Source organism: Rana temporaria, chromosome 9 (assembly GCF_905171775.1).
Source record: "Rana temporaria chromosome 9, aRanTem1.1, whole genome shotgun sequence".
NCBI classification, from domain to species: Eukaryota; Metazoa; Chordata; class Amphibia; order Anura; family Ranidae; genus Rana; species Rana temporaria.
The window spans coordinates 16985336-17006327 of NC_053497.1; the positions used below are offsets into that span (position 1 = coordinate 16985336).

Here is a 20992-nt window from a genome sequence, read left to right on the forward strand (position 1 = left end):
ATAACTGCTGACATAGGTGTCTTGACTGGGCAGCAGCAGCAGAAGCAGCAGTAGTATTAACAGTAGTAGTTGATACAGAGTCATATCACATGGGCAGGAGGTGCCATCATGAACAGCAGTAGGAATAGGAGTATATAGAGTGTCAAATAACTGCTGACATAGGTGTCTTGACTGGGCAGCAGCAGCAGCAGAAGCAGCAGCAGTAGTATTAACAGTAGTAGTTGATACAGAGTCATATCACATGGGCAGGAGGTGCCATCATGAACAGCAGTAGGAATAGGAGTATATAGAGTGTCAAATAACTGCTGACATAGGTGTCTTGACTGGGCAGCAGCAGCAGAAGCAGCAGTAGTATTAACAGTAGTAGTTGATACAGAGTCATATCACATGGGCAGGAGGTGCCATCATGAACAGCAGTAGGAATAGGAGTATATAGAGTGTCAAATAACTGCTGACATAGGTGTATTGACTGGGCAGCAGCAGCAGAAGCAGCAGTAGTATTAACAGTAGTAGTTGATACAGAGTCATATCACATGGGCAGGAGGTGCCATCATGAACAGCAGTAGGAATAGGAGTATATAGAGTGTCAAATAACTGCTGACATAGGTGTCTTGACTGGGCAGCAGCAGCAGCAGAAGCAGCAGCAGTAGTATTAACAGTAGTAGTTGATACAGAGTCATATCACATGGGCAGGAGGTGCCATGATGAACAGCAGTAGGAATAGGAGTATATAGAGTGTCAAATAACTGCTGACATAGGTGTCTTGACTGGGCAGCAGCAGCAGAAGCAGCAGTAGTATTAACAGTAGTAGTTGATACAGAGTCATATCACATGGGCAGGAGGTGCCATCATGAACAGCAGTAGGAATAGGAGTATATAGAGTGTCAAATAACTGCTGACATAGGTGTCTTGACTGGGCAGCAGCAGCAGCAGAAGCAGCAGCAGTAGTATTAACAGTAGTAGTTGATACAGAGTCATATCACATGGGCAGGAGGTGCCATCATGAACAGCAGTAGGAATAGGAGTATATAGAGTGTCAAATAACTGCTGACATAGGTGTCTTGACTGGGCAGCAGCAGCAGAAGCAGCAGTAGTATTAACAGTAGTAGTTGATACAGAGTCATATCACATGGGCAGGAGGTGCCATGATGAACAGCAGTAGGAATAGGAGTATATAGAGTGTCAAATAACTGCTGACATAGGTGTCTTGACTGGGCAGCAGCAGCAGCAGAAGCAGCAGTAGTAGTATTAACAGTAGTAGTTGATACAGAGTCATATCACATGGGCAGGAGTTGCCATGATGTACAGCAGTCTTAATAAGAGTATATAGGGTGTGAAATAACTGCTGACATAATTGTCTTGACTGATCCAAAGGAGTCATGGGAGAAAATCATGTGGTCAGATGAGACTATAATATAATTTTTTGATCATAATTTCACTAACCGTGTTCGGAGGAAGAATAATGATGAGTACCATGCCAAGAACGCCATCCCTAATGTGAAGCATGGGGGTGGTAGCATCATGCTTTGGTGGTGTTTTTCTGCACATGGGACAGGGTGACTGCACTGTATTAAGGAGAGGATGACCGGGGCCATGTATTGCAAGATTTTGGGCAACAACCTCCTTCCCTGAGTTAGAGCTTTGAAGATGGGTCGAGGCTGGGTCTTCCAACATGAGAATGACCCAAAGCACACAGCCAGGATAACCAAGGATTGGCTCTGTAAGGAGCATATCAAGGTTCTGGCGTGGCCTAGCCAGTCTCCAGACCTAAACCCAATAGAGAATCTTTGGAGGGAGCTCAAACTCCGTGTTTCTCAGCGATAGCCCAGAAACATGACTGATGTAGAGAAGATCTGTGTGGAGGAGTGGGCCAAAATCCCTCCTCCAGTGTGTGCAAAGCTGGTGTAAAACTACAAGAAATTTTTGACCGCTGTAATTGCAAAGAAAGCCTACTGTACCAAATATTAACATTGATTTTCTCTGATGTTGAAATAGTTATATTCAGCACTGTAAATACATCAGGTCCGGGGCTTCATCAGGGAATGCATGGCAAGGGACCCTTCAGCGCCCTGAACCGACGACGGGTGCCAGAAAGTCACCGCCGATCCAGGACTCATTCATCTTTATGAATGTGAGTCTGTCCACGGACTCTGTGGACAGACGGGTCCTCTTGTCCGTGACCACCCCACCTGCCGCGCTGAATGTCCGCTCAGATAGTACGCTGGAGGGGGGGCAAGACAATAACTCCAGCGCATACTGAGCGAGCTCGCGGCAGGTGTCCAATCTGGCAACCCAGTACTCCATGGGGTCGTCGGTGCTCATACTGTCAGAAGCACCGACGGACGCCATGTAGTCTGCCACCATGTGGGCCAGCCGCTGGTGGTGACTGCTGCTGCTGCTGCTGGTGGTGGTACTGGGTCGCTCGGTTTGGAAGAACATCCTCATCTCTTCCATTAGGTCCCCTGCTCGGCTGCAGCTGGGTGCAGCCACCTGCTGGGTGAGATGAGGGGGGACAACTGGAGGCCGGGGAGTTGCCTGCTCCAACCGTCTGACAATGGCTGCCTGCAGTTCCTCCATCCGGTGCTGCCTCCGGCTGGCTGGGATGAACTGCTCCAGTTTCCCCTTGCACCTGGGATCCAAAAGGGTGGCCATCCAGAAATCATCCCTCGTCTTGATGGTCTTAACCCGGGGGTCCCTCCTGAGGCATCTGAGCATGTGGGCAGCCATGGGGAAGAGCACAGCCCGCTGTGACTCCTCAATGCTGGCCAGGTTAATGAGGTGCGACTCTTCTTCCCTGAGGCGCTGCTGGTCAAACTCAGACATGCCCAACCCCCGGACTATCGGTGCCCCCAACACCGGCTCTCCCTCCTGACCAGGCCCTGACTCCGGGACGACACCAGCAACCACCTCCTCCTCCTCTTCATCATCATCCTCCTCCTCCTCCTCCTCCTCCTCCTGGTCCTGGCCCTGGTCTCGGTGGAGCATTGCTGACTCCTCCTGCTCCACCAAGGCACTCTCCCCAGCCTCGAGCAGGCGATCTAGTGTCCTCTCCAGCATGAACAGTATTGGCAGCACGCTATTGAGGCCAATTTGCTCACTGCTGACCATCTTGGTCGCCTGCTCGAAGGAGGACAACACTTGGCAGACCTGGTTTATCTGCCCCCACTGCGCACAGGCGATGAAAGGGAGTTGTGGTGAAGCCCTCTGAGTGCCTAGTTCCATCAGGTACTCCCTCACCGCCCTTTGCTGCTCCCACAACCTCTTCAGCATGTGGAGGGTGGAGTTCCACCGCGTCACACTGTCCACAATCAGCCTGTGAAGGGGCAGATTGTACTTCCGCTGCAATTTGGACAGGGACGCGGTAGCGGTTGGGGAGCGCCTGAAGTGGCTGGCAATCCTACGCGCCTTTGCCACAATGTCACTCAACCCTGGATAAGTGCGCAGGAACTTCTGCACCACCAGGTTGAGGACATGTGCCAGACAGGGCACGTGCGTCAGACTGCCAGCATGGAGGGCGGCGAGTAGGTTGCTGCCGTTATCGCAGACAACCATACCTGGCTGGAGCCTTCGGGGTGTCAGCCACTTCTGGACCTGAGCTTGAAGTGCTTTCAGCACTTCTTCTGCAGTGTGTCTCCGGTCCCCTAAACTAACAAGCTGGAGCACGGCCTGACAGCGCACGTGCCCCACACTTGAGTAGCTACGGGGGCGCTTGCTGGGAGGCTCAGCAGCTGCGGAGACAGTGGCTTGAGGGAGACCAGCAGTTCTCCCCTGGACACCCCGGGGCGGCACCACAAGATCGGTTGCCGACGATCCCTCACCGACGCCTCGGAGGGAAACCCAATGGGCCGTGAAGCTGATGTAGCGTCCCTGCCCATGCCTGCTGGTCCAGCCATCCATTGTCAGATGAACCCTGTCGCTGACAGCGTGATCCAGCGACAGGGTTACATTCTGAACAATGTGCTGGTGTAGGGCAGGGACACCAGTCCTGGCAAAGAAATGGCGGCTGGGGACACGCCATTGGGGTTGGGCCTGCTCCAACATCTGCCTGAAGGGGTTGCTGTCAACTATGTTGAAGGGCAGCAGATGTTGGGCAATAACCCTTGCCAGGAGCCCATTGAGGGAACGCACACGTCGGTCTCCAGGGGGGAAGGGAGTGGTGCGGTCAAAGGCGTCTGAAATCGACGCCTGGCGCCGGACGGCAGTGCGGGACACAGACGTGGAGGGTGCTGTGGAAGTAGAGGTCTGGCTGCCGGTACCAGTACCTCTACTAGAGGGAGCGGGGGGGCATGACCTGCTGGAAACAGATGAAGATGTGGCAGGGGCTGCTGTACCCTGCTCACTTGTGGTGGTGGCGCTGCTACCACCACCACGCTTCATCTCCTCATACAACGCCCAGTGGTTTATCCTGAGGTGCTGGTTCAGGGCTGTGGTACCCACCCGAGCCAAACACTTCCCTCTCTTCACCCTCACTTTACAAATCCGGCAGATGGCCACGGTAGGGTTGTCTGCCACCAGGGTAAAGAAATTCCAGACAGGTGACTTCAGCACCGCCCTCCTGTCAGATGGGGTGACGCTTACTTGCACCTGCTGGGATTCGGTGCGCACAGGTGGAGCTGCCTGCTGCTGCTGCTGCTGCTGCTGCTCCTCCTCCTGACACCTCCTGCTGCCATCACCAGTGGAGACCCTGACGATGGTCTCCCTGGTGGTGACCTGGCGCACCGTTTCACCAGGGTGCCTACCTTCCCCGTCGTCACTGACGTAGTGAGCCGACGCGTCAGATGGCAACCATGATGGGTCACCCTCTTCGCCCCCAGAGATGTCAGACCAAGGGCTGAGATGTGTTGGTCTGAGGGAACCACGTGACATGGAGCCTCTAGCCTGGCTCCGCTGTCCCCTCACCCACGCCTGGGTCTGACTAGGTGCTGCTGTTTCCTGCACCAAAACAGCAGCACCAGTTTGAAGGGATGTCTCTGGGATACTGCCAGCAGGTATCCCATCCTCCTCATCCATCCCTTCAAAAAGGTCCTGACCATCAGGACAGAGCTGGAGGTCTGCCTGATGCATGGCCTCCCCCAAGAGATCCCTATCACTGTCGCTGTCGAACAGTAAGATGCTGGACTCTTGGGGGCTGGGGGGGGGTAGTACAGGCAACGGTGTAATGGTGGTACTACTGTGAGTCGGGACCGACGACTCAGTGGCACTGCTGTGCCCCATGTAGTCCACCACTACTTGAGCCTGAGATGGCAATATCGGGCGGCTGCCCGATGGGAAGAACTCCCGGATCAGGCGTACTCCCCTTGCACCCGATCCTCTACCACTAGTAGGGGCACGAGAGGTACCCCGTGCTGGCAGCGATCCAGCACTGGGAGTAACTCCCCTACCCCTACTGCCACGGCCACGGATGCCGCTCATAATTGCTGATATGTGTGTGGGGGGGTTAAACTTTATTGGGGGGGAAAATGTGAACAAAATGTGTTTTTGTGTTTTTTTTACAAGACAGGCACGCAGACAAAGACGTACACAGACAGCTACTAAACTATAAGAAAAGTAGTACACCAGACAAGGACTACAAAATTAAAGAAAAAAAAAAAAAGCACTAAACAAACACTAACTTTTTTTTTTTTTTTTTTTTTTAAACACAAAACACAGACACTAAACACACACTAAGCTAAGCTAGATGAAATAAATGTACACTAACAGTGTGTACACTTACTACACAAAATTTAACTAAACTGAACACAAAACTTAGCTTTTATAAAAGCTCTTTAGGGAAAACTAAACAAAATTTGAACTGAGATGCCTATCAAATATCACTGAACAGTGAACCTGCAAGATCTGACAGTAACACAAGATGAACAAAACTTAGCTTTTAGAAAAGCTCTTTTATAAAGCTCAGATCAATATGTGTTCTGAAATCTCTTGCAAATATAACTGAACAGGGAGGATTGCAGGATCAAACAGTAACACAAATGAAAAAAACAGCACAAAACAGCACAAAACGTAGCTTTGAAAAAAGCTCTTGGGTCTATTGCTTTGAAAAAAGCAGTTGATATACTGGAAAAGATCCACTGGAATCACTAAATAGCAATGCTGGTGATGATCTAAATCAATCAAGAACAAAGACACAGGAAACCAGGAAACCAGGAACACAGAAACAGCCTCCACACTCTATAGCAAGCTTCTGAATCTGCAATGAAATGGTGCTGGGAGTGAGCTTATATAATGTCCATGCAGGCAGGTTCCTATTGGTTGCTAACCTGTGACGAGTGTGGAAGGAGAACTCTGATTGGCTCTGATGCAAAAGGGCGGAGCAAATAATCGCGCAATATTCCTATTGCCGAATATTCGCATTGCGATTATTCGGCAATATAAAATGATCGCTTCAGCTACTCGGCCCAATGGCTCTAATCATACCAGCAATGCTTTCAGACGTCTATGGAGATCACTAGGATGTGATCTGTTTTAAAAATGAAACTGTAAAAATCGCTCTGATGCGGAAGATCGGGGCGAGGAAAATAATCGCGCGATATTGCGTTTGCCGAATAATCGCATTGCGATCTTTCTGGAAAATTCAATGAACGCTTCAGCTACTCGGCCCAGGGTCTCTAATGATACCAGCAATGCTTTTAGACGTCGATGGAGATATCTAGGATGTGATCTGATTCAAAAAAAAAATTGTAAAAAATCGAATATTCGGAATTGCGAATATTCACCGCGAATTTCGAAATATAGCGCGATTTCTCGAATATGCTATATTCGAGTCGAATATTCGCAATGCGAATATTCGTGAGCAACACTAATGAAAGATAGGCAGACTTGTCAAGATGGTTCCTGGGAAGGAGATCCCTTCAAACAGGGCCGTCTTTAAGGCAGGGCAAAAGAGGCAGCTGCCTTGGGCCCTGTCATTGTTCTGGGGCCCAAAGCAGCTTCCTCATACTTGCCAACTATCCCAGTTTAAAGCGGGAGTTCACCCAAAAATCAACTTTCTGCAGTTAGATCCAGCATACTGCTGACATCTGCAGTGTGCTGGTCTTTTTTTTTTTCTTTTGGTACTTATCGTTTTAGCAGTATTTCTTCTATGGCACCGAGCGGGGAATCCTGCGGGGAATGGGCGTTCCCGAAGGCAAGCAAGTTGATTGACGGCCTTCGATAGCGCTTCCGAAAATAGCCGAGGTGACACTTGGCTGTTTACGGCGCCTGCCGTGTAGAGCCGACTGCGCAGGCGCCGTAAATTGCTGAGTGTCACTCGTGTGTATTTTCGGAAGCCGTGGCGCGCTATCGAAGGCTGTCAATCAACTTGCTTGTCTTCGGGAACGCCTATACCAGGAAGTAATCCCCGCTCGGAGCCATAGAAGAAATACTGCTAAAACGATAAGTACCAAAAAAAAAAGACCAGCATACTGCAGATGTCAGCAGTATGCTGGATCTAACTGCAGAAAGTTGATTTTTGGGTGAACTCCCGCTTTAAATTCCCTTGTCCCTTGAAGATGTAGTCCTGTGTTGTGTCCCGATATCTCAGTGTGAAGTTCTGCTACTAATTCTGCCCAGCTCTGCCCTATTGTGTACAGATAACTCACCTGCAGACCCTGTGTTTTACTTGTAAATAACCATCATTCATATGTAAATAGCAGCAGCATTCATATGTAAATAGCTGAGGCCGGCGCCATTCATATGTATATCATGCCCCTCTGCAGTGAAGAGATGATGTGCTGTAACCTCTAGCAACCAATCAGTGAGCAGTATTACTGTACAGTAATCTCTAGCAACCTCAATCTCTATCAACAAGAAGAAGAAATCATGTCCTGTAACCAGTGCCGATCCTGACCTCCCTGGGGCCCTAAGCAATGACATCTTACATTAAATTGAGAAGCAGGGAGTGCTGACTTCTTACCTCTTCTCCCATGCAGCCAGCAAGTTGAGAAGCGGGGGGAGGGGGCGAAAATGACTTCTCACCAGGCTGGGCATCTAGTAATTTGGGGGGCCCTTCGCAGCTTTGTGGGGCCCTAAGTGGCTTGCATAGTGAGCCTATAGGGCAGATCGGCCCTGCCTGTAACCTCTAGCAACTAATCAGTGAGCCATAATGTGTGCTGCAACCTCTAGCAACCAGTCAGTAAAAGGTAATGATATGCTGTAACCTCTAGCAACCAATCACAATCGGATTTTAAGTCTATCTGATATCTATTGTATGTCTCAGAGCAGGTGGAGAGCAAAATTGCATGGGGGGGCCCCCAAGATTTTTTTTGCCCAGGGTCCAATCAACATTAAAGACGGCCCTGTCTTCAAAGACCACTTAAATTACTTTCCTTCCCTTTAAACACCACAGAAAGTGAAAGATATTCTAGTTGTCATTGAAACAAAATGTCCACATTGGGGACTCCCAGAAAATGTTCTGTCTCTCCAACTTCCAGGACAAACAGAATAATTAAATCCACCCAACAAGACCATAAACATCAATTAAAACCTGACAGGGGTTCTAACATTTGTCTACTTTAGTTTAACAAAGAGTCAAAATAGGTCACCTTGTGAACGTGTCCCCCGGCATCTCCAAGAAAGACAACAGTGTTGGAGTCTACGGCTAGTGCAGCTACCGCTGTCAGGCTGCCATCATACGTGAGGAGAGGTGACACAGAGACAGAGACCCGGCTGGCTATTGGGCTGGGGGTGTGATCCCCTCCACATGGAAAGTTTGTTGGTGAATCCTGGGAAGAAACAGAGAAATAAAAGTTATTCATGGCAGCAGTTGTGTGATGTTATCAAGATATTTTTCATTACAGTAGGGTGACCAGACATCCCAGGTTTCTGGGGACAGTCCCGGGATTGAGGACACTGTCCCCAGACCCAGGGGAGGGCTGGCAGCCTTAGGCCTGGGGGGCAAGTTCAGCCAATTGGCCCATTGAACCCAGGGGTGCATTTAGGTTTTGTGTCGTCCTAGGCCTGGTAAAACTCACGCACCCCCTACTTTATATATGATGCACCCCTTCCTTTTTAAGACCCGCCCTGTCATTTTCATGGGAGGACAGAGGGACAGGATGGAATGAGGACAGGGTGGGATGAGGACAGGGGGACAGGATGGGATGAGGACAGGGGGGACAGGATGGGATGAGGACAGGGGGGACAGGATGGGATGAGGACAGGGGGGACAGGATGGGATGAGGACAGGGGGGACAGGATGGGAGGAGGACAGAGGGATGGGATGGGGACAGGGGGACAGGATGGGAGGAGGACAGGATGGGATGAGGACAGGGGGACAGGATGGGATGGGGACAGGATGGGATGGGGACAGGATGGGATGAGGACAGGGTGGGATGAGGACAGGGGGACAGGATGGGATGAGGACAGGGAGACAGGATGGGATGAGGACAGGATGGGATGGGATTTTGCTGCCCCCCGCAAAGTGCCGCCCTAGGCCTGGGCCTTGTCGGCCTAGGCCATAATACATCACTGATTGAACCGCCGAATCAGCTCACCATCCATGGCCCATCTGTTTTTTCAATGCAGCCTCACCAGTGCAGCCAACTCCAGTGCCCATCAAAGCAGCCTGATCACTGGGGCAGGTTACATGGGGTGTATGGGGGGGGGGGGTCAGCTATGGGTGTCAGGGTCTCTCACCACAGTGATCTGAGCAGGTCCTTGCATGCCACGGCCTCCTGGGGGGGGGGGTAATGCTCCTGGTTCTGAGGTCAAGTTGCAGCCAGCACCCAGCCCTGCGTCCCGACTCCCTGGCACACCCTGCTTCCAAAAATCCGATCTCCAGGAGTTGTAGTTTCCTCTGCGCTGCTCTGTTTTCCACCCACTGGGAGTTTGAGGGTGGACTACAATTTCCAGAATGCAACAACTAGTGGCCATGCCCCGGCCCAACTTCCAAGACCAGAATAAAAAAGAAAATGGTAGCGGGCAGCGGCTGCCGGCCATAAGTCAGGATGGCCATTGCCACCCTGCCCCCCGGCCCAGCCCTCCCCTGCCCAGACCAAGTCTGTCCCCGGTTTTGTCCTCAGATTGGATTTAAACAGGGGCTGGGGCAATTTACAAGACAGTCCAAAAAAAAAAAAAAAAAAAAAAAAAAAAAAAAAAGATACCCACTCCGCCACTCCGACTAGCTTAGGCGGGTGTATTTTTTTCCATTATCTGTGCCCCTTTCTGATGATCATGTGCTGGTCGGAGCGGAGGGAATATTTCTTCAGTTTCGGGCGCATGCCCATTCAGCTCCGCTCGCACGTTCTTCTGCCTTGGCTCAAGTCCCTGCCAGCCACCTGCCTATCTCCTTGCCTTCCCTGGCGGAGTGATCTTCCTCCTCTCCCCACCCAGTAGTAGCCGGGACCCAGAGAGCGACTCAAGACTTGACAGGCTGTGAGGCACCTTGCATTACAGGTCCTAATTACATTGCAGCTTTAAAACTCAAAAAGTGAAGATTTGTCATCTCACAGGGAAATGTTCATTGTGTCTAAGCAGGAACCTGAAAGATTAAGCCTTTGTCTAGAATTCTCGCTGAAATTTGGCAAGGCACATCCTGTGCTCGGCAATTCTGCGTTTTAAGCCTAGCTACATGTCTGCTGTGTGAGATCATCCAAGTTCCAGTGTCAAAGGACATTAGACTTGTGTCTATGGAAAAAGGTTGATATTAGTTTTAGATCCTTCTGAGATCTTTGGCATCATCATCCGATCATTGGATCTGCAGTTGAATGAGCATGAACCCGAAACTGAAGAAATATTCCCTCCGCTCCGACCAGCACATGATCATCAGAAGGGGGCACAGATCATGGAAAAAAAAAAGCTGAGCGGGGGGGTGTAATTCAGATTGGTATTTTTTTTATTCTGCACCGTCTTTAACCACTTAACCCCCGGACCATATTGCTGGTCAAAGACCAGAGCACTTTTTGCGATTCGGCACTGTGCCTGATTTGGAGCAATGTCCCTCTGTCCCTCATTCCTCCTTATTTGTCCCTCATTTTGGTCTGATCTATATAGTTGTATATAAAATGCACTTTTTATCTATCAAAAAGTGTTTTCCAGCGCTAAACCTTTCATCTGATTTCTTAATTGTTGCATTTGTAAATTCCAAAAGCCAATATAAAGGAATAGTAGTGGTAAAAAAAAAGCACTTTTGGGTTTAACCAATCTTGTTTTTTTGTCCAATTCTCCTTTAGGAGGCGTGGCAAGGGGTGTGTCCTATACCTGTTTACTTTTGCCGATGGGTGTCCCTCCTTCCCATCTCAAAAAGTTGGGAGGTATGCACCTGGCTGTAACCAGGAAAACACAGATCTGGGTGCTGATATCTGAGGAAGATATTATCATCGGGAAGTTCTCTGAAGCTACCACTTTCATTTTTTGCAAGGATCTGGAAGTGTACTACAGCATCCGCCCGCCCGCTCCCCCTCAATCCTGCCTCTTTTCTGCTCTTTCTGATTTTAGTCTGAGTGCTCACAGCTGCTATATGGAGATTACTGAGTTGTGATTTGGTAGAGGGTGCAATAAAGAGTTCACAATTGCTTCTTTGCACATGTACTATTAGATGGGATAGCATTGGGAATAGCATGGTTTTCTGAGTTATCCAGGCCAAATAGCATCCACCAATCAAAGAGACCCTGGGCCAGATTCTCAGAAGAGTTACAACGGTGTATCTCAGGAAACACCGTCGTATCTCTGTTTCTGAGCCCGGGTATCTATGCGAGTGATTCCTAGAATCATTTTCGCATAGATACGGCCAAGATCCAACAGGTGTAAGGCACTTACACCGTCGGATCTTAGATGTAATGCAACGCCGGCCGCTAGGTGGCGTTTACGTTCAGGTTTCGATGATTCCCGAACGAATTTGCGTCGCGTACTCGTCACTTACGTCGTTTTCGTAAGCGTAAGGTTACCCCTGCTATATGAGGGGTAACCTTACACCAGTCCGCCATATGGCGTCGGGTCCGCGTTGTCTTTTTCCGTCGGTTACGTCGTTTTCCTAAGTCGTTCTTGAATACGACTTTACATCAATGACGCACACGTCGGCTTCATTGACGTTTTCCGTCGTGAGCTGGAGCATGCGCACTGGGCTATTTTTAGCCTGGCGCATGCGCAGTTCAATAGGCGCGGGGGCGCGCTTAATTTGAATGCTAGCCGCTCCCTTCGAATTACGCGGCCATACGCAGGGCCATTTACACTACGCCGCCGCAAATTACGGAGCAAGTGTTTGGGGAATACGGCACTTGCTCCTGTAAGTTGCGATGGCGTAGTGTAAATAGCTTACACTACGCCAACGCAGATTCTTACAGAATCTGGCCCCCTGTCACCAGACTTTTCATTTTACAGTAATCTTGTCATTCGGTCATATATACAGTAATGTATTTTTGGCATTTTACTTTCCTGTAAAAGCCTCCCTTGCGTAAACATTCGAAGCTGCTGCTTGGGCACCAACATCTTGGAGGTGATGCCAGCAGCCACAGAGTTCTCCTTAAGTGACCCTTTAGTATTCCCCTTCGCATCTCTCCACCAGGAATTGGGGTAACACAGAGAGTAGAGGGCTATAACATGCAATGAGAGAGGGGTCTGTGCTTGGGTAGTTGAGCCTTTCTAGCGCAGCCAAATTTTCTAGCCAGTTTAGAGGCACATTGCAAGTTGATAAAAAAATAAATTGTTTATGAGAAGGAAAAGTGCCAAGTACTAAGCATTTACAATACCTGATACACATGTGCTTTTACCTGGATAGTTTAAGGTTGGTGACAGCAGGGCCGTTTGAAGGAATTTGGGGGCCCCAAGCAAAATGGGGGGCCCCCCCAACAGCCCCCCCCCCCGCACGCAAAGCCTACGTTAGCACTTCACTAATTTTTTACACCCATGTTCTTACTCCCCCCCCCAGTCCCTATGTTTCTCTATTCTCACCTCCCCTTCTTCCCTGTAGGCTGCCGCTGTAGTGTGGCCGAGCTCCTCTTCCTCCTGTCAGTCCGGTGTTCTATCATTATGGGTCCGCAGTCCCCTATCAGATAGTGCCCGGGCCGGGTACCGTGCGGTACAGGAGATTCAGTTTCCTGTGTTCCTGGCTGGACTGAAAGGAAGTGAGCACTCAGTGTGCACTTCCTGTTAGTCCGGCCGGGAACAGGAAACTGAATCTCCTGTACCACGCGTGGTACCTGGCCGGAATGACAGGACTCCAGGAGGCAGGAGGAGGAACTCGGCCAAGCTACAGCCTGGGAAGGGGAAGTTGGGGGCCCCAAGCAATTGTTTGTTTTGCCTGTCCTGTAGCGACGGGCCTGGGTGACAGGGTCTCTTTAAAATATAACTGACATGCAACTAAATTGTCTAAACTTTATTTGGTCTATTTCACTTTGATTCACAACAAGGGGATTCTATGATTTATCCAAAGACACATACCGTAGGAAGAGAACCACATCTTGAATTCACTCCATACTCGATGCCTGCCTCTTCCTGCCCGCTTTCTCCTTTGCCGAGTTTTGTGTAGCACAGGACTCGCGCAGCCATTATCCTTTCTTTTATGTCTTTCATCCTATAAGAACACAAAGCAGTCCGGCTGCTTGGATTTGGACTGGAACCTTGGCTAGCAGCAAATACCACAAAAAGTTCCTGGTTCTTAATCTCCAGGTGGGCAGCCTGTGCCAGGTTGTAGTCTCCTTCGCACTTAAGAGGGACTTCAACATAGGAGTAGAGGTGAAGGTCTTGGCTGCACACACTGCCGAGGTAGGTTTTGTAGTCCATTTGGGATTTGGACCCACGGCGGTAAAACAAAAAGTAGACGTGCCCTTCGTTAGAGAAAACACTGATAAACATATTGTTGTAATCCGAAAAGTCTCCCACGACCAGTTTGCCCAAACCCTCATTGGAGAAGACATGTGGCTTCGATAGCTGTCTTATGGTGATTGGTGGTATTCCACTCGACAGCCTAGCTGTTAAACCACGGCCTACAAATAGATAATCATAGCCTTGTGACGTCCTCTCTACTATTCCCACAGTAGTGACTTTGGGGTCATTGGCGGCCACAAACTGATTGTCACCAGGGTCTATGGTTTGGTAAATAATATTGGAAATGTTGGCCAAACTCCTCTTTTCACAGATGCCCTGAAACACGTGACCACAAGTCAATAACTCCCCACTATGAGAATTGACAGTTAGTAACTTGTTAGTGTTTTGGGTGGGAGCAGCCTGAGGGCAGTCTCTGTTCTCCTTGAAAGGTAGACAATCTGGGAAGTCAAGCACAGGGCCGGTGGAGTCCTCTGCCAGAAGCTGGAGGCCAGGGGAGAGCTGGAAGATCCAGTTGACAGCCCCGATGTAGATTGAGCCTGAGCCAAGGTCATAAGCCATATGGTTGAAGGTAACATTGGGCCGGAGAAAATAAGGGAAAGAAGAAACAGACGAAGACAGGCAGAGGAAAATCAGCAGGGGCTGAGCCAGATCCAACATAACGATTAGCTGAAATGGAAAAAAGAAAAAATGATTAAATTATATCTCTCAGCTGACACAACATGCTCCAAAACCACAGAGGGCAACCTTTCCCATTGCTATTGGCAAGACATAATTTGATAACTCATCGTTATTTCAGGACAGTACAGGAAAAACTCAAAAGTTCCCCAAAAAGTAAGCATGAGGTTCTTGGTGTATAAATGGGTAATTACTTAAAGTGGAGTTCCACCCATTTTTTTATGTTTGTCTGTGCTGCATGCTCTAATCTCATAGTGTTCAGAATGGACAATTTTTATTTAATTTGTTGCTTGTAAATACCTTTATTTTGTAGTCCTTCATTACTTCCTCCTCCTTATTTGCCTAGGCTATTTGCAAGGGTTTCTGGGATAGGCATCATGTTTCCCAGTAGTCCTTGCAAACCTGACTGAAACCTATTACATTGCTTGTGCACTGAGCATGTGCGAGATATGCAAAGCTGAAATCCAGGAAGTCATACAGTCTGGCTTCATGATGCCCACACTTAAGATGGCCACGGTCTATTTCTAGATTATAAACTATTTAAATGCTGTAACAACCTAACAAAACGGACCTTAGTTTACAGACTAACTTTACTAGAATACATTAAGCTTGTGTATTACAGGGGTATTTATATTTAAAAAGTGAAATTGTGGGTGGAACTCCCCTTTAAGCAAAAAATGGGTTCTTCAATGTCATATTAAAATGGTACATTAAAAATGTATAAATCAGACTAAAAAGTAGGACATTTCTGTGAATAAATGTGATATCTGCAGTTGAGAGCAACAGAAAGGCTCTTTATTAGACACAAAGATATTTCAACATTTTGAAAACCTCTAATGCTTGGCAGCCATTGCCATCTGGGCGCATTGCTAAGCGCCCAGAGGCGATTCAGTTTGCATGTGTTGCGCTATACAAGTTTCTCACTCTCTCTTATAGGCAGCTAAGTCAAGGATAATAGTCATGTTGTGTCACCCCGGTGACCTACAAGCATAGGCAGCTCTCTCGACCCATTGTTCCTTGTTATGAGATCAGCCTTTCATGACAGATCACAACATTGAACCATGTATGCAATGGCCATCTGACCATATCTTATATAGCCTATGCAACCCTAAGGCCGAGTACTCACGAGCAGACATGTCCGATGAAACCGGTCCGCGGACCGTTTTCATCGGACATGTCTGCACGGGGACTTCTGTTCGATGGCTGTACACACCATCGAACAGAAGTCCGCGCGTAAACAATACGCAGGGCGTGTCCGCGGTGTCGCCGCATCGATGACGCGGTGTCGCCGCGACAATGACGCGGCGACATGGGCGGCCTGCCTTTAAAATGCTTCAACGCATGCGTCAAAGTCATTCGACGCATGCGAGGGATGGCGGGCGGCCGGACATGTACGGTAGGTCTGTACAGACGACCGTACATGTCGGGGGGACAGGTTTCCGCTGTCCGCTGGAAACCTGTCCAATCCGCCCGAAAATGGTCCGCTCGTGCCTACACACGGCCAAACATGTCTGCTGAAACTGGTCCGCGGACCAGTTTCAGCAGACATGTTTGGTCGTGAGTATGGGGGCCTTAGGAGTGTAGCTCCTAATACAAAAAGAGATCCAACAGCCAATGGATTGCCATCACCTCCAGGTAACTAGCACTTTCAAAAGGTACCAGTTGCTTGGCTATCTCGCCTCAATACTTTGAGTTATTGCGACCCAGTCCGAAGCTCCGTGACCGTGGGACCCGATCGACGCTGGAGTCCCGCGATCGGTCCCCGGAGCGTAAGAACGGGGAGAGCTGTGTGTAAACACAGCTTCCCCGTTCTTCACTGTGGCGCCGTCATCGATCGTGTGTTCCCTTATATAGGGAACCACAATCAATGACGTCACATCTACAGCCACACCCCCCTACAGTTAGAAACACAGATGAGGTCATACATAACCCCATCAGCGCCCCCTTGTGGTTAACTCCCAAACTGCAATTGTCATTTTCACAGTAAACCATGCATTTTAAATGCATTTTTAGCTGTGAAAATGACAATGGTCCCAAAAATGTGTCAAAATTGTCCGAAGTGTCCGCCATAATGTCGCAGTCATGAAAAAAAAAAAATCGCTGATCGCCGCCATTAGTAGTAAAAAAAAAAAAATTTATAAAAATGCAATAAAACTATCCCCTATTTTGTAAACGCTATAAATTTTGCGCAAACCAATCGATAAACGCTTATTGCGATTTTTTTTTACCAAAAATAGGTAGAAGAATACGTATCGGCCTAAACTGAGGAAAAAAAAAAATTATATATGTTTTTGGGGGATATTTATTACAGCAAAAAGTAAAAAATATTGCATTTTTTTCAAAATTGTCGCTCTATTTTTGTTTATAGCGCAAAAAATAAAAACCGCAGAGGTGATCAAATACCACCAAAAGAAAGCTCTATTTGTGGGGAAAAAAAGGACGCCAATTTTGTTTGGGAGCCACGTCGCACGACCGCGCAATTGTCTGTTAAAGCGACGCAGTGCCGAATTGTAAAAACCCCTTGGGTCATTTAGCAGCATATTGGTCCGGTCCTTAAGTGGTTAAATGCATTTTTTGCTGTGAAAATGACAATGGTCCCAAAAATGTGTCAAAATTGTCCGAAGTGTCCGCCATAATGTCGCAGTCACGAAAAAAAAATCGTTGATCGCCGCCATAAGTATTAAAAAAAAATAAAAAAAATAAAAATACAATAAAACTATTCCCTATTTTGCGCAAACCAACCGATAAACGCTTATTGCGATTTTTTTTTACCAAAAATAGGTAGAAGAATACGTATCGGCCTAAACTGAAACCTCTTCATTTTTCAATACGAGACTAACATGCTAAGAAAAAAAATAAAAAAATAAAACGGACGATCATTCGCCTGGAATTCTCATAGTATGTATGAAGCTTTACTTTCTGGGTTTACAGACACAGCTTATCTTTTGCCTGTTGATAAACACATCTCAAGGCCCATAGCAGCGAATATCTGTTAAAGATTCACACAGGTATAGAGAGAATGTTGGGTTATCTTCACATTGACCTTATAACCTTACACGCCCCATACGGACATTCCAAATCACCTCATTTAATCTGAAAAAAACCATGCCATGGAAGGCTAATCTTCCAGTTAAGACCTGTGAGGTCGTAGGTCAGCAAAGCATTCTAAAACACCATAAAAGAAATATAGCCTGCCATGTACAAAGCTAAAGAACAATACTATGCCTTACGTTGGCCACGTTTGTTCTGTTTTGTTGTAACATTTCACCTTCTGCGAGCACGCCAACTAACCCCCAGCCAGAACGGCTCGGGTGATGGTGGAAAGCTTACTGAGGAACAGGAAGTGAGAAATTCAGACAAAGAAAAAAAAACATTTAGAAGGGAAATGGAAGGAAAAGGTAAGTGAACCAACAATGCACTAGCTTAAAGGAACCTATTCAGAAAATAAAAACAAACCTTTACATCCCACTTTAACTTAACCACTTAAGCCCCGAGCCTGTTTTTCAGATTCGGGATTTACAAGACTAAAACATTTTTTTTTTTGCTAGAAAATTAGTTAAACCCCCCAAAAATTATATATATTTTTTTCTAACACCCTAGAGAATAAAATAGTGGTCATCGCAATACTTTTTGTCACACCGTATTTTCGCAGCGGTCTTACAAGCGCACTTTTTTTGGAAAAAATTAAACTTTTTTGAATTAAAAAATAAGACAACAATAAATTTGGCCCAATTTTTTTATATATTGTGAAAGATAATGTTACGCCGAGTAAAATGATACCCAACATGTCATGCTTTAAAATTGCGCCCGCTCGTGGCATGGCGTCAAACTTTTACCCTTAAAAATCTTGATAGGCGACGTTTAAAAAATTCTATAGGTTTAATTTTTTGAGCTACAGAGTAGCTCTAGGGCTATAATTATTGCTCTCGCTCTAACGATCGCGGCGATACCTCACTTGTGTGGTTTGAATACCGTTTTCATATGGCGGCGCTACTCGGGTATGCGTTCGCTTCTGCGCGCGAGCTCGTCGGGACGGGGCGCTTTAAAAAATATATATTTTTTTGTTTTCTTATTTATTTTTATTAATTTTATTATTTTTTACACTGAAATAAAAAATAAAATAAAAATGATCACTTTTATTCCTATTACAAGGAATGTAAACATCCCTTGTAATAGAAAAAAGCATGACAGGTCCTCTTAAATATGAGATCTGGGGTCAAAAAGACCTCACATCTCATATTTAGGCTTCAATGCAAGAAAAAAAAAAAAATGAAAATTTGTCATTTAAAAAAATGACAACAAAAAAATTGTCTCTTTAAGAGGCTGGGCGGGACTGACGTTTTGACGTCACTTCCGCCCAGCAGAGCTATGAGGACGGGTGGGGGCCATCTTGCCCTCACTACAGTCCTCACTCTCCAGGCGGCAACATCCGATCTCCTCCGCCGCTACCGACGGCTCCGGTAAGCGGCGGAGGGCGCGGAAAAGCGGCGGGAGGGGGGGGCCCCTCTCCCGCCACCGATGACGGCGATCTCGCGGCGAATCCGCCGCGGAGACCGCCGTTATCGTTTACACGGCAGCCCACTGTAGAGGTGGATATCCCGGTTCTGGCAGCAGCTGCTGCCGTTACCGAGATATTCAGCTTTAAAAAGAGGACGTATATATACAGTGGGCTGTCGTTAAGTGGTTAAGGTGACCAGATTTTTAAAATGAAATCCGGGGACATATTTTTTCTTTACTAGTAATGGCAACAATCAGCGACTTTAAATTTTCCAATGGGTACCAAAATACATTGATGCAGTAAATTGCATTCTTAATGCACCGCACCACAGTGATATGACCATGCCTGATTGCTCTGTATGACAAATGTGCGTCATCTGCTGGGTCCCTGTGCAGCAGAGTGCACCATACCACTGGGGACCTCCGGCAACGCAGACCAACTGTGTCTTCATTCCCACTGGGGAGGTTGAATGAAGCACTTGACTGTGATAACCGAGGAGTTGGAACACTAGAGGTTAACACAGACAGGAGGAATTATGTGTAATGTAATAGGGGCTACGTTTTGCATTCAGGTGCAGGGCAGCAAAACAATCCCCGCTGCAGATCTGTACTTGCCCAACGATCAACAATGAATCAAAGGATGCAGCCTTCAGGCTTAAAGAGTATAAAACACAAAAAAAAAAAAAAAAATAGAACTTCCGTTCTGCCTTTTCCAGAATAGGAAAAGCCGGTGGATCAATAGCTAGACATCCAAAAAAAAAAAGGGGAGTTAAAGTGGATCTAAACTCCAGAACAAAAATGTTGGAACCTAACAGCCATGTATGGTGGCCTGACAACTCATGGGGCCCCCGGGCAATAGGAGATTATGGGGGTACCAAGGCAATAGATAATGCGGCCACACAGTACACATACACAGTATACACACATACACAGAATACACACACAGTATACACACACACAGTATACACACACACACACAGTATACACACACACACACACACACACACACAGTATACATACATACATACACACACACACAGTATACATACATACATACACACACACAGTATACATACATACACACACACACAGTATACATACATACATACACACACACACACACACACAGTATACATACATACACACACACACACACAGTATACATACATACACACACACACAGTATACATACATACATACACACACACACACAGTATACATACATACATACACACACACACACACAGTATACATACATACACACACACACACACACACACACAGTATACACACACACACACACACACACACAGTATACATACACAGTATACACACACAAAGTATACACACACAGTATACACACACACACACACCGTATACACACACAGCATACAATATACACACACACACACACACACACACACACAGTATACACACATAGCTGGATTCAAGTAGATGGGCCCAACGTTAGGCAGGCGTAGCATATCGCATATACGCTACGCCGCCGTAAGTTAGAGAGGCAAGTGCTGTATTCACAAAGCACTTGCGTCCCAAGTTACGGCGGCGTAGCGTAAATGTGCCGGCCTAAGCGCGCCCAATTCAAATTGTGAATAGGTGGGCGTGTTTTATGCTAATGAATCGTGACCCGACGTGATTGACGTTTTTTTTTACGAACGGCGCATGCGCCATCCGTGGACATATCCCAGTGCGCATGCTCCAAATTACACCACAAAGACTTATTGTTTTCGACGTGAACGTAAATTACGCCCAGCCCCATTCACGGACGTCTTACGCAAACAACGTAAAATTTTTAAAATTCGATGCGAGTCCGACGTCCATACTTAACATTGGCTGCGCCATCTTTTTGGTGGAATAACTTTAGGCCTGAAAACGCCTTACGTAAACGGCGTATCTTAACTGCGACGGGCAAGTGTACGTTCGTGAATAGGCGTATCTAGCTGATTTACGCATTCTAGGCGTAAATCAGCGTACACGCCCCTAGCGGCCGGCCTAAAAAGACAGCTAAGATACGACGGCGCCCGCGGTCCTATCTTAGCTAGATTTAAGTGCATCTCAATTTGAG

The 20992-nt window shown here is 47.4% G+C and overlaps 1 protein-coding gene across 2 annotated transcripts in view; it reads right to left on the reverse strand.

The window, feature by feature from the left end:
• PLXNB3 (plexin B3) overlaps positions 1-20992 on the reverse strand; it is a 208346-nt gene that overhangs the window by 116985 nt on the left and 70369 nt on the right. For both annotated transcript variants that reach the window (XM_040322874.1, XM_040322872.1), the window contains exons 2-3: positions 13351-14403; positions 8520-8699 (exon numbers count right to left, since the gene is read on the reverse strand). In XM_040322874.1, the coding sequence (XP_040178808.1) occupies positions 8520-8699; positions 13351-14394 (1224 nt within the window). In that variant the 5' untranslated portion in view covers positions 14395-14403. The remainder of the gene's footprint in view (positions 1-8519; positions 8700-13350; positions 14404-20992) is intronic.